At 27.2% G+C, this 18,206-nt stretch overlaps 1 protein-coding gene across 2 annotated transcripts; it reads right to left on the minus strand.

Moving 5' to 3' along the window:
- Window positions 1–409: 409 nt before the first annotated feature.
- Window positions 410–6,255, minus strand: LOC123265910 (uncharacterized protein DDB_G0275275-like). Of its 2 annotated transcripts, none has more exons than XM_044729887.1 (5): window positions 6,142–6,255; window positions 3,851–3,982; window positions 3,527–3,652; window positions 2,950–3,410; window positions 410–1,279 (listed from the first exon to the last, which is right to left on the minus strand). In XM_044729887.1, exons 1-5 carry the CDS (start codon window positions 6,182–6,184, stop codon window positions 644–646), a joined length of 1,398 nt encoding a protein of 465 aa, XP_044585822.1. In that variant the 5' UTR covers window positions 6,185–6,255; the 3' UTR covers window positions 410–643. The 2 variants fall into 2 exon arrangements, with proteins under 2 accessions (XP_044585822.1, XP_044585821.1); XM_044729886.1 differs by having other exon boundaries at window positions 3,527–3,655.
- Window positions 6,256–18,206: the final 11,951 nt, after the last annotated feature.

Here is an 18,206-nt window from a genome sequence, read left to right on the forward strand (position 1 = left end):
AGTGAAATTTTTATAAAATAATTTTTATTTTATAATTTAATTATTGACAAAAAAATTAAAAACATCGGCTAACTTTGGTATTATTCCTCAATTTTATTGTGAAATAAATTAATTTCAATATTAAATCATGAAACAAAAAAAAATAAATAAATTTTATTAAATATTTGTGAATAAAATAATTAATTTTATAAAATATAATCAAAAAATCATATCTAATAATTTCATAATATTTATTTAAAAATTTTCAATAATACATTCAATATTTTATAAATATAATATAGGGTGCTAGAACATGGTACAATATTTTATATGAAATAGCGCTTAATAAATTAATTTCTTATATAATATTATCTTAATTAATTAATAAATTAATTTAATTCGATCAAAACTAACAATTAAAACAAGCGAACAAAAATTTAAGCGCTGAAACTCGTTTAAATTTTACGCGCCAAAATTTTTCAAATGTTAGTTCGCCTTTTACCCGCTAGAGTCGTGAATTCGAGTTCGTATAAATTTAACGGCTACTCATCCTCTCGCCAGTTCGCGCTTTTTTTGATAAAAATAAACTCTGATAATTAATAAATGAATAAATATGTTATATTTAATAAATATAAATAATAAATAATGAAAAAGTAAAATGATATTACAATTTAGAGCCTCGTTTGATAATTCTGCGGTTATACAACGGTCGTATAACCCTTCTTGACCTTTCGGTACTGTCAGAATTTTGCTCACCACCCACCTGACCCGTTACAGTTTCTTCAACTATCACTACAGGCATAGGATTATCATTTTTCTGAGTCGATGACACTACAGTTTCATCATTAGACGATCCAAGTGAAGTTAATGCTATTGGAGTGGTATTTTCTTGATTCCGGGAATTGTCAGTCGAAGAGGGATTTGCCGCCCCAACCATGTCATTGAACGGGGAATAATTACTGACACTCTGGGAGTTGCTTTGAAGTTGAAGTCTTTGTAGCAGAGGCTGCATCATAAGATTCTGGTTTGTCAGATATCTTTCCAGCTCCAATAAATCATTCATCGACATTGATTGCAAGTAAGTACTGTCGAGTTGATAATTATTGTTATTATTGTAATTATTATTACTATTTGTACTCGCGTATAATGACTGCATATAGTTATTGTTATTAAATGGAATCATTGCGTTTAAATATCCGTTTGTCGAAAATGTATTGTAATTGTATCCATTGATTTTATTTCTGTAGGGTTGATTTTCCATCATTGAATTGTAGTAATTTCTGCCCATCATTTCTTCCATCTATTGATAATTAAATTCATTAGTAATGTATCATAATACTAGCTTTCAGTCTATCGCTTCGCTAAGTTTGATTTTAAAATATGAAAATTAAGTTAGCCGACATTTAAAAATTTTTATTATTTTTTTTACTGAAAATTTCATTTGTAATAAACTTGGAAAACTTTAAGTGCAATTTTTAAAAAATATTTTTTTGTTCTAATTGAATAATTAAAAAAAATCAAATAATTAAAAACGTCGGCTAACTTTATTATTATTTATAAATTTGTTTGTTTTTTAGTAAAATAATTTTTTAATTTTATATCAATATTTATCCGCAATTATTTTCTTAAAGAATTTTGTAGGTTTGTAATTTTTTTATTTTATAAAAAATTCTAGTTTTGTATATAGACATTTCTAGAATCGTGATAAAAATTCTATTCAACTTAAAAAATATCTAATTAGTTAATCTATGAACGAAAATTAAGTTAGCCGACATTTAAAAATTAAAAAAAATTTTTTATTGAAAAAAAAAAAGAAAAAAAATTGTCATTTGTTAAAAACTTGAAAAACTGTAAGTGCAATTTTTAAAAAATATTATTTTGTTCTAATTTAATTATTAAAAGAAAAATCAAAAAATTAAAAACGTCGGCTAACTTTAGTATTATAATCTATGATATACTTTTTACGGTTCATTAATTTAAATAAAATTACAAAAGAAGCAATATGTAATGAAATATTGTTATTTTCTTAACTAACAAAATTTACTTCTATTAGTTTCATAATTTTGTTCGGTCAATCAAGTCTCAAAAACATCTCTTCATTTATCAGCATAGATATAGATTATTAAAATTGTCATATTGTACTTCAGGACCAAACTTTTAATATCTTCACTTTAAAAATTTTACATATTAAAATTTACGATATTAAAATAAAAAGACCCAGTTATTGACACTGGCTTAGTATTGACACTTGCAATTTTATTTTAATAAAAAAAAAAAACAGATTAGCTCTAATAAATTAATAAATATAATTTTTGAATTATGAATTTTAAGAAAATTAATCTTTTAAGAACATTTAATTTTTTTTAATTAGAATAAAATTTCCAGTGTCAATAACTGGGTCTTTTATCTTATATCATAAAAATTTGTATATCGGCTACTTTTACACGCATTTTTAAGACATAGCATCGTAAATTTTGAAACGTAAAATTATTAAAGTGAAGATATTAAAAGTTTGGTCTTGAATTACGAAGTAACAATTGTAATTTTTCCAACAATTTTTTTCCGTGTATATATTTAGTTTATTTTAAAACCCATAAAAATGCTTGCTTAGTTTTGACTTGACATTTAAATTAAAGTTACAAAATGATTAATTATTTAAATTTTATACCATATTATTAAATTAGATTAATTTTCATCAAAAATAATACCCAAATTATTTTATTTTTATTTCAAATAAATGACAATCGAAAAGAATGAATTTTAATTAAAACTTATTATTTGCTAAATAAAAAAAAAGAAGCAAAAATTAACAATTAACGCGCTGCATTTTTTAAAATATTTCGTGTATTAATTTACTAATTTTTTAAATTACATATTAAAAAAAAAACGTCTTTTCATTTCTTACTATGGATAGATTTTTCAATTAAATAAAATATTTACATATTTTATAACTAAAATTAGAGTACTTACGTATTTAGCACTCATCGCGTCATAAGGTGAAGTAGTTTGTTGTAGATTAGTTCCAAAAGAAGAATACTGAGGTGAATAAAGCTGATTATTGCCTTGGTATAGACGATTGTGAAACGAAGTATAAGATGGTGGTGTTGAGCCGCGTAATGGCTGTTTGGTATGGTAGTTCGGAATGTAGCTGTGGTGCAAGGGCTTTGGATAATCGTAACGTGGTTCTAGGTACTCAGGAGGCCGAGGAGTTAGTTTGTACTTCTCACAAGGGTCTTCTATTGGCGGCTCCGTTACCAGATTACAGTCATCGTCTACCTCATCGCACTCCAGCTCATCAATTATTTTTGTTTCAACCGTCGGCTCTGTTGACGTTGATGTTGTTGTTGTTGGATCGCATTTAGATTTTACAATCGGTATCCGTTTTGCAGGACCTCCACTCAAAAAGTATTGGGCTATGCGACACATGTCGTCTTCAAAAATTGATATTTATTTATTTATTTAGTAAATTGATATGATCTGTTATTAGTAACTGATAATTTTATGAAATAGATGAAAAATACTTTTCGTTAGTTAAAATAATTCTTACAAGAGCCAATACGCCGAGAATTCTGATCTCTGCATCTAGATGGACGGTCGGGTAATCCTCGTTTACAATTTATCAAATCGAAATTCAATAAATGGGCTTTTCTTTTCATTCGATCGAAACATTCTCCTTCTTAAAATTATTAATTGTTAATTTTTTTTTTTTTTAATTTAATTGATATTAATTATTAAAATTAATATTAATTAATATTAATAAATAATATTAATAATATTAATAATATTAATAAATAATATTAATAAATAATATTAATAAATAATATTAATAATATTAATATTAATATTAAGTAATATTAATATTAATATTTACCTTGATCATTATCATTTTCGATGTAGCATTCACATGAATTGTCTACATAAGATCCAGTTCCACCGCAATAATTACAGAGCTCAGTACATTTTCTTGAATTTATAGTATCTATTTGATTGTACTCACCGTAAACTGAAATAAATTTAATAGAAGACTTATATTTATTTGAGAAAATATTTTGTTTCTTAAATTAATAATTAATCATTTAATTTTTCATCAATATAATAAATAAAAATTTTCCAGAGTCGGGATTATTTTATGAAGTAATAATGAGTTACAATTAATTAGATAGATTTAACATAACAATATTTCAAAGTGTGTTTAATATTTTACTCCAAGATCGGGATTTTTAATTAATAATAATAATAATTATTATTTTAAGCTTGTTATTCGATCCAATTCTTTGAAGAATGTTAAATTTTTTATTATTATTCTTTTACCATAATATTTTTCGGTATGAGGTACCATCAGAAAATTCTTAAGTGAAATTACAACAATGAAAATTTATTCGACAGTTTTTGTAAAAAAATGTGTACAGAATTTGGAGGAACTTAATTACTGATTAGTTAAATTTCCATCAATTTTTTAGTCTCATAATTTATTTTTAATTTACATATTATTTCTTTACATTTTTGTTAAAGAAATAGATAAAAATCCCTGAAGTAGAAATAATTGTTTTTGATACTAACGAATTAGTATTAATTAAATTTTTTCATTTAAAAAACCTAATTTTAAATTTGTTAATCTGTAACCATTCACGTAAACTTTTTAAAATAAATTTTATAATGCTTACAACGTGAATTCTGGCCAGTTTAATGTATAAAATATTATTTTGGGTTGCAGTTAACTAGTCAGATTAACAATACTCCGTTAATCTAAAAAATATTATAAAGTTAAAAATCTTTAGTGATATAATTTAAAATTTTGATACGAATTTTTAACTATAGAAAATAAAAATCGTTAAATTGGAAAACGTCACGGTTACTTTTACAATGATTAGATTAACATACTAACGAAAATTTTAACTCCGAATAAACAAACAGACCAATCATAATTTATCCGAAAGTTTTAAAAAGAGAAACAAAAGTAAAAAATAGTTGATTGAATTGATTAGAATCTAAAATTTTTGATTAATTTATAAAAATACTATTTTTAATGAATTAAACAATCGAGCGATCCATTAAAATAATTAAAGCAGTTATGAAATTAGAGGCTTTTAAAGATTTTTAAGTACTTCTGTATGGATCAGTATGCTCGAGTATCTATTATACCCGAGTATGTATTTTGGGTTTTATTTTATTCAACCTACTGCACTTTACAAACTTTAATTACATAGGAATTTTATATTTTTTCTTGTAATATATTTTAGAAACTCAAAAAGCGACCCGAAATTAAAAGAACTTAAAAACTACATGAATAAATTTTATAAATGATAAAAAATATTAAAGATGATCGCTCAATAAGTATTTATTAAATTAAAAACAATAACCTGTATAAAATGAAAGAAATAACACCACAAATGGAAACTCCATAATTAATTAATTGAAATAAAGAGATAAGAAATAAGAAATGAGAGATTTTCAGGGATTTTGCTAGTTTAGAATATTGTCGGTCTAACAAGTTAACCGATACCCAATTAATTTAATTAAATTTAATAATTTTATCAGTAAATATTTATAAAAAGAATACAATTTATTATCTCAAAAAGTATCATTTTAATTTAGTCAATTTTTCTTATATTATAATTAACTTAGAATTGAATTGCAAGCACATAAATTTCCCGAAAGGCTCAAAAAAATTCAAGCTTATCACAAATATATAAAAAATTAATAAGTAATCTGTAAATAAAAAAATAACTGCATCAACTGACAGTTTTATACGAGTAGTATAATTAATTAAATCTAATTATATTTGCTTATTTTCATAATCACAGAAAAACTTATTTATTTTCCTTTGATACTTAAATCATACATTATTTTTGATAAATTTATGTGTTTTTTTCAATGAATTATTCTCTTATTATTTTCTCTTATAATTTTACTTATAGACGCAGATATTACTTTATGTATTATACCCAAGTATGTATTTTGGGTTTAATTTTATTTAAACAACTGCACTTTAGAAACTTTAATTACGTAGGAATTTTATAGTTTATCTTGTAATATATTTTAGAAACTAAAAAAGCAACCCGAAATTAAAAGAACTCAATATTACATGAATAAATTTTATAAATGATAAAAAATATTAAAGATGATCGCTCAATAAGTATTTATTAAATTAAAAACAATAACCTGTATAAAATAAAAAAAACAACACCACAAGTGAAATCTCCATGATTAATTAATTAAAATAAAATAAATTACGTAAATGTATTCTAGACAAAAAGTACAAGTAAGACTGATTTATCAACGACTGACCTGTTGATTTATAGCTGCGGTTTGAGCTCGCTGATGTTGCAGTTTATAATAATTATAATTAATTTAACAGTTAATAAAATAAAACAATTGTCTTCTACTTAACGTAATTTTAAATTCACTATAGTGTAGGAAGTATTGGTAAGCATAAATAAATTGAGTAATTAACAGTTCCGATTAATTAGTTGTTCAGCAAATTCTGTCTGCCTATTGTCGGTGATTCGGAAAAAAAATTATAAATAAATTACTGTTTACAATTTATTATTAAAATAAAATAACAGTTTGTGTAACAATATTATTTTGCTGAGCAAAATTTTAGTTTGAATTTGAATATTTAATTAAGTTATAAAATTAAACGGAAATAAAATTGGTAAAGTTTCTATTTAATTGTGCACAACTAGGTCACGTCTTTTATTTTATTACCATTAAAAATTAAAAATACATTTTTTTTTTATTAAGCTTTTATTCACTTTATAATTTCATATTCAGTAAAAATATTCATAGACGGAACTTTCTGAATTTGATGCGTGCCTGATAAATGCGAGCCGGCAGCGAACGTTGTTGTTATCAATATACTATGTTTTTTTTGTTCCGTTTATTTATTTTGTCATTTAACTCACGTAGAATAACATCGCTCGCTATTATCCTGTAATTACGTGACCCCAATACCCAAATCACGTGAAATAATTCACAATATACACGTCTAATTTTATACCTTTATAAACACAAACAATTAAATTACTAATTTAAAGTTATTTGTCAATTCCAATTAAAAAGTTTTAATAACTAACTTTACGATTCAATTTCCTATTTTTTACTAGTTGGATTATTATTCTGTTCATTGGAAAATATCATTTCAATTTGTATTATTACGGGGTATTGAATTTTAGTTTAAAATATTAGTAATTTCATAAAGCTTCAATATAATCGAATCAATAATTCAAAATATCTCTACAGTTCTTATTGAAAATTGTCAATTACTAAATTGGATGCATACAATATTTAATAAATTGAATATTAAATTATAACTAGTCAAAAATCTACAATTTTAGTTATTAATTTGATAAAAAGTTTAAATCTGAGTGTTGTATAGATATTAGATTCTTTTTCATAAATTAATGTAAATTGTTTACATGGAAGCTACTTTTTATTAATAATTTTTTTTCTTCATAAATTGATGAATTTAAATTAAAAAATGAAAAACAAGTTATTTGCATAATATATTAAATTAAAAAAAAAAAAAATTAGATAAATTATAATTGTTTAAAAAGGAGATATAATATATTAATAATTTGTTTTTTCTTTAATATATTTTTCACCAAAAAATTTGTGAATTAGACCTGAAACATAAAAAAAATTACATTTTAACAATAAATCTAATTTAAAAATAAAAAATATATCTATTAATCTTAAAGATTTTCGTAGTGAATTTTTTACGATCATTTCAGTATATTTTGTTTGAAAAAATATTAAAAAAATTTTCAAATTTATAAAAGAAGTTATTACGACCTTTATTAATACAATTTTTCATAAAAAGCTTTCAAATGATCAGCAGGCATCTAATATTTTTTGAAATTTCTATATTGAATCAATGACTGAAAAAATATTCTCGAAAATTCTCACTTAAAATGTTTTTTAAATTTTCATGTCGAATTTTTTTATTAAATTTTTTTCATGATGATTTTATACGTGTAAAAATCAAAAAAAAATTTCATATACCAGTTAATTTAAGAATCATACATTTAAAATGAATCTTACCTACATTTTATCCAATTAATTTTTCTAAAAAAATTTATCAGACTTGTCCAACACTTTTAAAATTGAAAACTAAAAAAAATAATTTTTGTCAAAGATATTATTTATTTATTGAATTTAAATGCCAAGGCATAAAGCCAAATAGCAAGAAGTAAATACATAGAATTTTGTTTCACATAAGTAATAAAATTAAGATTAGAAGTATTAGCTTAAGTATAAAAAATTTGTTTTATTTATAAATAATATAATTGAAATTTGAAGTATATATCTTAAGTAAATAAAAGAATTTAGTACATTTAGAAAGAGTAGCATGGTTACAATTTTAAATATCTTAATATATACATTTTTACACTTAACCAGTATTTCTCAGTAATTTAAATAGAAATCTATCTAATCTAATTTTTAAAGAAAGTCGAATAATAGCTTAGATTTAAATGATTCAAATCTAAGAGAATTTTCATTATAATGATTAGGAAAAGAGATTTAGAAGATTCAAAATGGCTCAAAGCGATTAAAAAAGATTCAACTTGACAAATATATAGATATACATTTTGCATGCATTGAATCGTTAAAATTTTTTTTATTTTTTTTTAACAAAAGCAAAACCAATCAAAAAAGGATGAATTTAAAAATTAATACGCATGCGCGGACAGTTAATTAATCTGAAATAAGAATCAGCGAATTAAATGAGTAACAATAAAAAATTATTAAACAGTGATAAAAGAATAAAAGCGTAGAAAAATAATCTTGAAACTGTCGAGTTCTGCGCTCCTAATACTCGAGTCTCGTAAAAAGTCTCGAGCCTACCTCAACGGGATCAAGCGCGTCCCGTGTGTATAACGTACAAGTTCGGTAACAAATAATCGATAATCAAGAAATGAGACTCTAGAGATTATCGACTATCGATATGTGCGATGTATAGGATATCTGTGACGGATGTTGCAGATGTTGAAGACATAAAGTTAGAGTTTCTTCCAGTAAATTGCAGCATCGCAACATCTTATCAAAAGTAAATTATGTACAAATAATTAACTGCGTCAGAGATTTGTAGATTCAGTAATAATTGAATATTATATATTATGTAAATATATATAAAGGAGGTAGTACAAGAAATATAGCATAAATATAACTATACTAGCGCAAGAAGCGATATGATACTATGTACTAAATACTGAATCGCTAAGGGAATAGTTAATCAACTGTACTGGCTGTATATGTACTCGATCTAATCATTACAGTACAAATTATAAAAACTTGACTAAACTCATATAAGTATGCTGTACCTATATAAATATACACGTAATGCCTTATAAATGCCTTATAAATGTACACGTATTGCCTTATAAATGCAAACTATAGTTTGAACATCATATATATATTATGTCCGAACTTATGTTCGTTATAATGTATATATAGAAGATCAATGGCTAATGGGCTGCTTGTAAGTTGAGTCGCTTTTTGGTATATGTATATATGGCTTACATTTTGTATGACTTCGGTATTATATATCTTATGCTGTAAGTTAAGTTAGTATCACATCAAGTGCACCAAAATCTGACGAATAAGAATTTATTTGAAATGTAATTGTGATTAATGGATAATCATCAATAAATGAAACTAAAATTAATAGAAATAAAAAAATTTATATAATTTTTCAAACGAATAAATTATTATGAAGAAAATTAAATGAAAAAAAATCCACAATCTGGAAATTGTGATTGTAAATTTAGAAAATAATTTTTTATACGGTTCAATTCCAGTTTAATAAATGATAGTATAATCAGGATCACAGGTAATTGGAAACAGTTGGCTGTTAAGTTTGTTAGTACGCACATGGTTGAAAGGCTTATTTTTATTTATTAATCGTTTATAGTGTGTTATAAATGAGGAGCTGATTTTCAAAAGGGTATCTTTTCGTATTTTAAATGAGCAGTTTTTTGAACTTTTAAATATTAATTACTTCGAGAATTATAAAGATTTCTACAGCTAAATTAAAAAAGTTCAATAAATATATTTATAATTGAAAATAACCAGTTTTTTGTCTCGATAAATCAAAAATGAAAAGATACCCTTTTGAAACTCAACTCCTCAAATATTGTTGTGTTTATCAAATTATCAATTGGTAATCACAATGATAATTATACTAAAAAAAGATCGTGTATGTATTTATTTTAATTTGATGATCATTTAGATATTGTTGAGAGCTTTATAAAGTTTTAAGAATAAAGACGAAACGTTGCAAATCAATCAATCAATGATTGTTTAAGTTGATTGAACTATGTTTTCTAATTCCCCGTGATCTTGTTCGTATAGCTATTAAGAAAATAATTTTTAACTTCCCGCTAAGAAAATCTCAAATTTTCAAAAATCGGGAAGTTATTGGTTTTACCCCGTTTTACAAAAATCGAGTTTTCATCAGATCTCGACGTTTGAAGGTCACAGGAAACTTCCCTGACTATCCCCGCGAGGGTGTCACTATGTCCGTATGAATGTATGTATGTGTGTGTGTGTGTGTGTGTATTTTTTTTTTGTTTTAAGGGGGGGGGGGGAATCCTTTTTACGGATTCTAGGCATAGTTGTTTGGCCTGGATATGTGGCGACTCGACGCAGTGTCATACTAAAACTCGACGCTAGCGCCCCTACCCACTAAACCCTAAATCCCTTTTCCTCTTTCCCCTAATCCCTCATGGAAACCGCCGTTAGGCATTACTTCGTGAGGGGAGGATCTAGCTACTGCTCTTTCTTCTGGTAGCTAAGGTGTTATTTTACCTTTCTTCTAGTTGTTGTCATTTGCTCTTCTTCTTTCGATGGAACGCAAGTCTATGAGGACTTCTGTTGCAAATGTGCTGATGGCGTTCCAGGAGGCTCTTGATGACAACATTGCTTCTACTATCGGCTCTGGTTGGATTTTCTTCTTTAGGATCATCTCGCTGTGGGTAAAATCGTGGGCACTCAAAGAAAACGTGCTCCGCGTCTTCATTGATTCCTGGGCAGGATGGGCACTCCGGTGAATCATCATGCTTGAAGCGGGGAAGATACGTCCGAAAACATCCATGTCCTGACAACAACTGCGTCAGATAGTAATTGACCTCGCCATGACTTCGGTTTAGCCAAACGTCGATCTTCGGTATGAGACGGTGTGTCCATCTCCCTGTTGTCGCGGCGTCCCACTGCGATTGCCATCGTGCGATGCTGTTCTGCCGTTCTTTAGCTCTGTGTGTGTGTGTGTGTGTGTGTGTGTGTGTGTGTGTGTGTAAACCTCTCATAACTTTTGAATGGCTTGACCGATTCGATCGCGGTTGGCGCCATTCGAAAGGGCTTGTCGAAACTTAGTTTTTATATATAATTTGGACCGATTCGGACCAATAGATTTCGAGAAATCTAAAAAAAACTGTAAAAAAAAATTTTTTCAAAAGTGGTTTTTTTAGAATAACTTTCGAGCGGCTTTATCGATCAACTCAAAAAACTAATCAGCTCTTAACCTTGAAAAACCACATCGATCGCCGCTAATCCGGTCAAAATCGGTTGATTCATTCGAGAGATATCGTGCAGGAAAGAAAACCCAAAAAAGTGTTTTTTCGGAATTACTCCAAAATTTCTCGTTTGATCAATTTAAACATAAAGATTTTTTAAAAGATTTAAATAATTGCATCGAATACCGCCAACCGCGTGAAAATCGGTTCATTTATTCAAAAGTTATTGCGGTTTGAAAACTCAAAAAATAGTGTTTTATCAAACTTTTATTAGACTTCTAATCTCGAAGAGCTCAAAAGCATAGAAATGTTATCTGTTTGAGCTCGGAGAACTCAAAACAACACATAAGCTGTATTTTTGAGCTCGAAGAGCGCTTAAAAACGGCATAAGTGCAATTTTAAGCATCCAGGTATGGAATTAGCGGGAAGTTGCAGGGATGGCCTTCAGGGTCAACCGTTTTCCTAATTTTTTTGTACTGATTTAATGTCAAAAAAAAGATGTCTGTTGATCCATAAGTATCATTAATTATTATGTATTGACATTTCATTTTGATAAATTACTCGATAAAAATTGAAATAAAATTTTTGACGATTTTGATGACACATTGTCGTTATACTAGCGAATTCAAGAAGAAAAAGGTTCGACTTTGGAAATTTTTCATTACTCTTTGATCTGATGGTTTGATAACTTTCTTTTTTTAATTCCAGAGATTGCAGAGAATATGTCATAGTAGAGCTTGCGCTTACGATATTTTTCCGAATTTATCAGCTATCAAAAGAATACTTTCGGCTTTGATAATCAATATCCCGTGAACCAATCAACGCAGAGACATTTAAAGAACTTTTTTTTTTATTACACAGTCCTTTTGAGATACTAGTATTGTTCTTTTGATAAAAAAATTTTTCGGTAATTCATCAGAAATTTTAAAATGGATTTTGTTTTAGTGTAGTTAATAATAAGTTATAATTAATATTATAAAAAAAATTTTTTTTAACGCAAAGTTATTATTAAGAACATTCTTTATAGATTAATTTAAAAAACTATGAATTATGTTTAATGATTTCTTAGTAGTAATTCATTTGTTGAAAAAACCTAAAATATCAAAGAATTGATATTATATATCGAAAATTGGCCTTTATATTGAAAATTTTCAATGTTGATCATTTTTTTTATAGAAAATGACGATCAAGAACAATGAGAGGCTGCGGAAGGACCAAAATTAGGAGCAACATACCCAAATAATCGCAGTTCAAGATTCAGCGATGGTAAGTCATAAATAATTCAATATTTTTTGCAGTCCAGATTACTTTTTATTACAAAAAAAAAAAAAAAAAAAAAAAATTAGAGGCATAAATATTATTGAGGATTTCAGATTTATCGAGTGTTTTATTTTAATAAATATAATATATTTATAGTCATATTGATAAACATATATACATACACATATGTGATGAGACAAGTAGAGCGGAAATCCGTCGTGCTAACACATTTATGCACACACGAACACTTGAATCTCTGTCTCTGTCTGTCAGCGACTGGAACCACACATATTTATCTCTTTCGACTTCTCACACCAATACATAGGTGTCAATTGAATAGTACGTAATCGCTTGTCACGAGTAATCAGTTTATTGATTTCGATTTGACAGAATCTCAATGAAGTGGATATTCATGTTTAAAAACAGAGTATTGAAGCATTTTAAATTCACAACACGTGTATTAAATCAAATTTCAACCATTGATTCCAACATCCAACACCAGCATGCCTAGTGATTAAATAATTTGGTCTAGTCGTGATTTTTTACCAGCGGGGCAATATAATATAAATCCATCTTTTTTAGTTTTATTCATTTTTTGGAATCAATATTCAGAATTTAGACTTAACAGGTGACTCGCTCTAAAATATCGATCAGTTATTAATCAACACGCCCATAAATAGCTGGGAAATTCGATAAATGATGGATAATAAATGATAAATGATAATGGATCGTCTAAAAGGGAATCGAAATCAAACCACCAGCGATAGGAATCTTGTTGGGTTATTGTTCATATGTGTAATGCTCCGTTGAATGCAGTTTGACCTTCATTATGGTTTAGTTAAGAGTATTCATCCCTCTATGTGCACACTCACACTGCACACATCCCGCGGCATTGTGCTACGCATATTGAAGGATTTGAACACGTACGAAGGATGTCATGCAATGATGGGACACGCGGTTACACGGGTATCATTAACCGGAGATCGGATTTCCCTGTCGAATAGGCAATCAGCCACGTCAAATCCCGTTAATATCATTTTCATCCATACATATAGTTATTGTTATTTTATTATACAACGTTACCTTATCTTAATTATAAATTAATCTTTCTGATCGCCTATTCATTATTTTAATTAACATCTACTTAATTTCACACTTCGATTACAAAACATTATATTCTAAAGCTTGGTCGGTCTCCATTGTTGGTACTTTATTTTCTATAATAATTTTTGCAAATTTAGAATCAAGCTTTAGGAAATTTTCCTAGGTTTAACTAAATTTTACTTGATTCATCTATTTTTCTTCTTGATTCAAGACCATGAAACTCTTTGAAATAATTATCTTAGTTCAAGAATTTTTTTCTTAAATAAATTGAATTTCTTTTTCCGTGTAAAATTTCTTTAAGAAGATCCACGAAGTAGTCAAATTTTTAAAACTTCCTGAAAATTTGTAAATTCAATCTATGTAGCCTAATAATTAATAAAATAATTAAAAAATAGTAGGTTTCCGAGATATTTAATGAAATAATTCGGTTTTAAAATTGTAATTTTTACATGTAAAATGGAGATTCCACCAGTCGTGTATTTGGTTAAGAATTTAATGCAATTAACGATTTTAAAAAAATTTTATTTTCATTGAATTTGATTAAAAAAATAATAAGCTTTCGATTAAAACAATAAAAAAGTAGCTTTCCGAACGTATTACGGAGATATTTTATATTTTTTATGAAAAATCACAAGGAACTTCCGTTCTTTAAAGTCTTGTATTTGACTTGGCAACATCGCTTGCGCAGTTACCCGGGGCATAAGTAACCGCGGTTTTTAGATGCTAGAAGATCTTAGTCATTTTAGTTAGACAGTAAACATAAATAAATTTTAAGGTTAGGGAACTCTTGCGGTGTTGTCAAGTGTATACCGGTAATTCAGAGTGCTATATTTTTTATTAGTCAATTAAATGTTAATAATTAATTAATGAGTACATTTTTCGGAAATTTCCTCAAAAATGTTATTAATTAATTTAAAAATCAATTTTAAGATGCATAACGAAAGTATTTTTACGTATTATTTTTAACTTCCCGCGAAGAAAATCGAAGATTTTCAAAATTCGGGAAGTTATTGGTTTCACCCCGTTTTGCGAAAATTGAGTTTTCATCAGATCTCGACATTTTAAGGTCACAGGAAGCTTTCCTGACTATTCCCGCGATGGTGTCCGTGCGGCTGTATGTATGTGTGTGTGTGTGTGTGTGTGTGTATGTGTGTATGTATGTAAACTTCTTATAACTTTTGAACGGCTTGACCGATCGGATCGAAATAGGTGGCGATCCAAATAGTATCATTGCCATTAAATTTTGCGAAAATTTGAATCAATTCGGTTCGCTAGATTTTGAGAAATCTCAAAAATAAAATTAAAAAAAAATCGTTTTTTTGGAATAATTTCTAAACGGTTGCATCGATCAATTCCAAAAACTATTTCTCTCTTGAGTTTGAAAAACCATGTCGATTGCCACCAGTCCCGTCAAAATCCGTTCATTCATTCAAAAGTTATTGCGGTTTGAAAATTCAAAAAATAGTGTTTTATCAAACCTCCATCAGACTTTTGAGCTCGAAGAGCTCAAATGCATAAAGAAGCTATCTCTTTGAGCTCGGAGAACTCAAAATAATACAGAAATTGTACATTTGAGCTCGAAGAGCTCAAAAACAAAATAAGTGAAATGTTGAGCGTTTAGGTATGGAGTTAGCGGGAAGTTGCAGGGATGGCTTTTGGGGTCAACCGTTTTCCTAATTTTTTTATAGACATTCTTTACACTAGGAGGGTACTTGGATCTCATTAAAGATGCAATATCGTTCATTAGGAAAAAAATTGATCTTTTTTTTTAGTTTTCGTCAATTTATTAAAATTCATTTAAGCTAAATATTTTTTCCTTATCGCTTTTATCTAGCGCATAAGTAGTTCTCTTACTAAAAAAAAAGACTAAATTTTTCTTTCCTGTTATTATTTTTTAAATGCAATTAAGTACAGCAATAAATTCTAGAAACAAATACGGTATATTTTTCAAATTTATCGGCTCCATATCGTGAAAATCCAGCTGGAACCAAAATATTGTCCATACATTTTACAGAAAACCAATAGATTAATTAAAAGATAGGTTATTAGTTTATTAATTATTACAAATGATCAATAAGAAATTGATTCTACTGTCGATAAAGTAGAGCCTTCATAAAAGATTGTTTAAATTAATCTCTTTTGGGAAGATTGTGCACAGCAATAAAGTTAAAAAAATGATGAAGCCATTATATACCGTATAATGTCACGTTATATATATAATTAAATGAGTTTAACAGTAATGAGAGTAATAAATAATGAAATAAAGGCGTAAAGCCCTCGGTAAATAAATTATAATAATTTGCACTAAGCTTTAATTTTATCTCTACTCTCTTGACAAGCTAGAACTTTTCTTTCGCTGATGACGACGGGGATGTCAGTGGTGGTGGTAGGTAGCTTTATGGTTTTATTCGAGCGACAAATTAAACTAAAAATAATCCTTCGGCTCTGGTAGAGACGAGTATTCATGCGTGCAAAGGTGCTTCTCGCTTCATGGGGACCCTGTTAGATACATATATGTCGTATAAGCTTCTGTACATATACATATATACATATATGCATGAATCTGTGAGTGTCTGAACTGAAGGGTATGCAGGTATGCGGGGTGTTGGGTGTTTGTAAGTGGATGAGTATGTCGGATGATGTGTGTTCAGTAAAAGTAGGTGTAGAGTGTGTACATGCTGATATGAGTTGAAGCAAGGCGCGAGAAACAAGCGGAGAAGAGTAGAGGGAATTTGTGCACTACTGGGTGCTTGTACATAGATTCAACCGCGCTTTGAAGTGTCAAAGTCGCTGTTACGTGCTTAATATCTGTGTATGTATAAGTTAACATACCCTGACCTCCAATATCTATATCCATAAGCTAGCTGCACACCCACATTGTTTTAAAGTCTTTCAATCGAGAATTTCGGTTTGGTACTTGCTGCTTTTTTTTAGCTTTGCTGCTCAAGTATTTTATTGTTATAATTGTTTTTATATTCGGGATTTCATTCAATATTGCAAGTTTGAAATAACTGTTTGTATTGATCAGTTTTTTTTTAAATTTGTTGCTATATTTGGGACTAGCTGTCAGTTACTCGTTTTGATGAGTTTAGGTTCAAAATTGTTTATGTTTTTTATGACACTTGCAAGATACTCTTATGACAATTTTAGGGCACTTTAATAGCAATTTTAGAATAGGGTAGAAGTACCGTTTTTGGCCAGTTAAAATTTGAATTAATTTATAAAAAGTTATAATATTATAACTATATTTTTGTTGAGTTTTAAAAAATTTATATTAAAAAAAATTGAGTTTGGGATGGTTTATTAATAAAAATTAATTTCTATCGTTTATTTGAAGAATAAATGGCCATAAACGATACAGTGGCCACAAATGGTACTTCTACCCTACTTTTAGGACAATTTTTAGTAAAATAATTTTTTAACTTTATATCAGCATCCCGTGCAAATAAAATTCTGATTCAAAATGAATTTAAAATTAAAATTGTATAGCAATATAGTTAAGTCATCTTGTCTTATTTTCATTATATAAAAGTTTATAATTAATGTATCTGTTAACCCTGTTAATGGCTTAAGCTGTTGGGTTTGTTTTTGAATAAAATAAAATAAAATAAAATAAAATTCATATTTTAACACAAATATGAATTAATTTTGAGATCAATCCAAATTTAAAATTAATTTTTAGTTAGAAATTAGTATGCCTGTTGAACTTTCGATCCTGCTTCAGGATTCTAATAAAGATTTAAGAATATTAAGGATAAATTTTTTATATAAAATATTTTTAAGTCTTTATTAATATTCTGAACCAGATCAAAAATTCTACAGGCGTGCTAATTTCTAACTAAAAATCAATTTCGAATTTGGATTGATCTCAAAACTAATTCATATTTGTGTCAAAATATGAATTTCAATCTTAAATTTATTTTGAATCAGAATTTTTTCACACGGGATTCATCCGCAATTATATTCTTAAAGAATCTTTTAAATGCTTATAATTTCTTTGTACGGACAAATGTTGTCAGTATTATTAAAAAGCCTCATTAACTGATCTTTTAAAAGTAAAAATGATTTTTAGTTTTGTATATAGACGTCTCTATAATCGTTATCAAAATTTTATTCAACTTGAAAAATATCCAATTAGTAAATCTACAATTTAATTATAACGTTTTATTACTTAAGTAAAATTACAAAAGAAACGATTTGTAATGGAGAGTTATTATTTTCTCAACTAAGAACATATCGATAAAATATTATCAACTTGAAAAATTAATTAAAAAACTGCATTTATTACATTTATTTGATGTTTGTTAGTTTCGTGGTTTTTATTTTTATTTTATAGTTTTACATCTCTTT

This window comes from Cotesia glomerata, linkage group LG5, assembly GCF_020080835.1.
Source record: "Cotesia glomerata isolate CgM1 linkage group LG5, MPM_Cglom_v2.3, whole genome shotgun sequence".
In the NCBI taxonomy this organism is placed as follows: domain Eukaryota; kingdom Metazoa; phylum Arthropoda; class Insecta; order Hymenoptera; family Braconidae; genus Cotesia; species Cotesia glomerata.

Coding starts and splice junctions, on each gene's coding strand:
- LOC123265910 (XM_044729886.1), bottom strand. CDS start 6,184: ATGGAGATTTCACTTGTGGTGTTGTTTTTTTTATTTTATACAG. Junction 3,983..6,141: donor GTTTTTTTTATTTTATACAG/GTTATTGTTTTT, acceptor AATTTATTTCAG/TTTACGGTGAGTACAATCAA. Junction 3,656..3,850: donor CGAAAATGATAATGATCAAG/GTAAATATTAAT, acceptor AATAATTTTAAG/AAGGAGAATGTTTCGATCGA.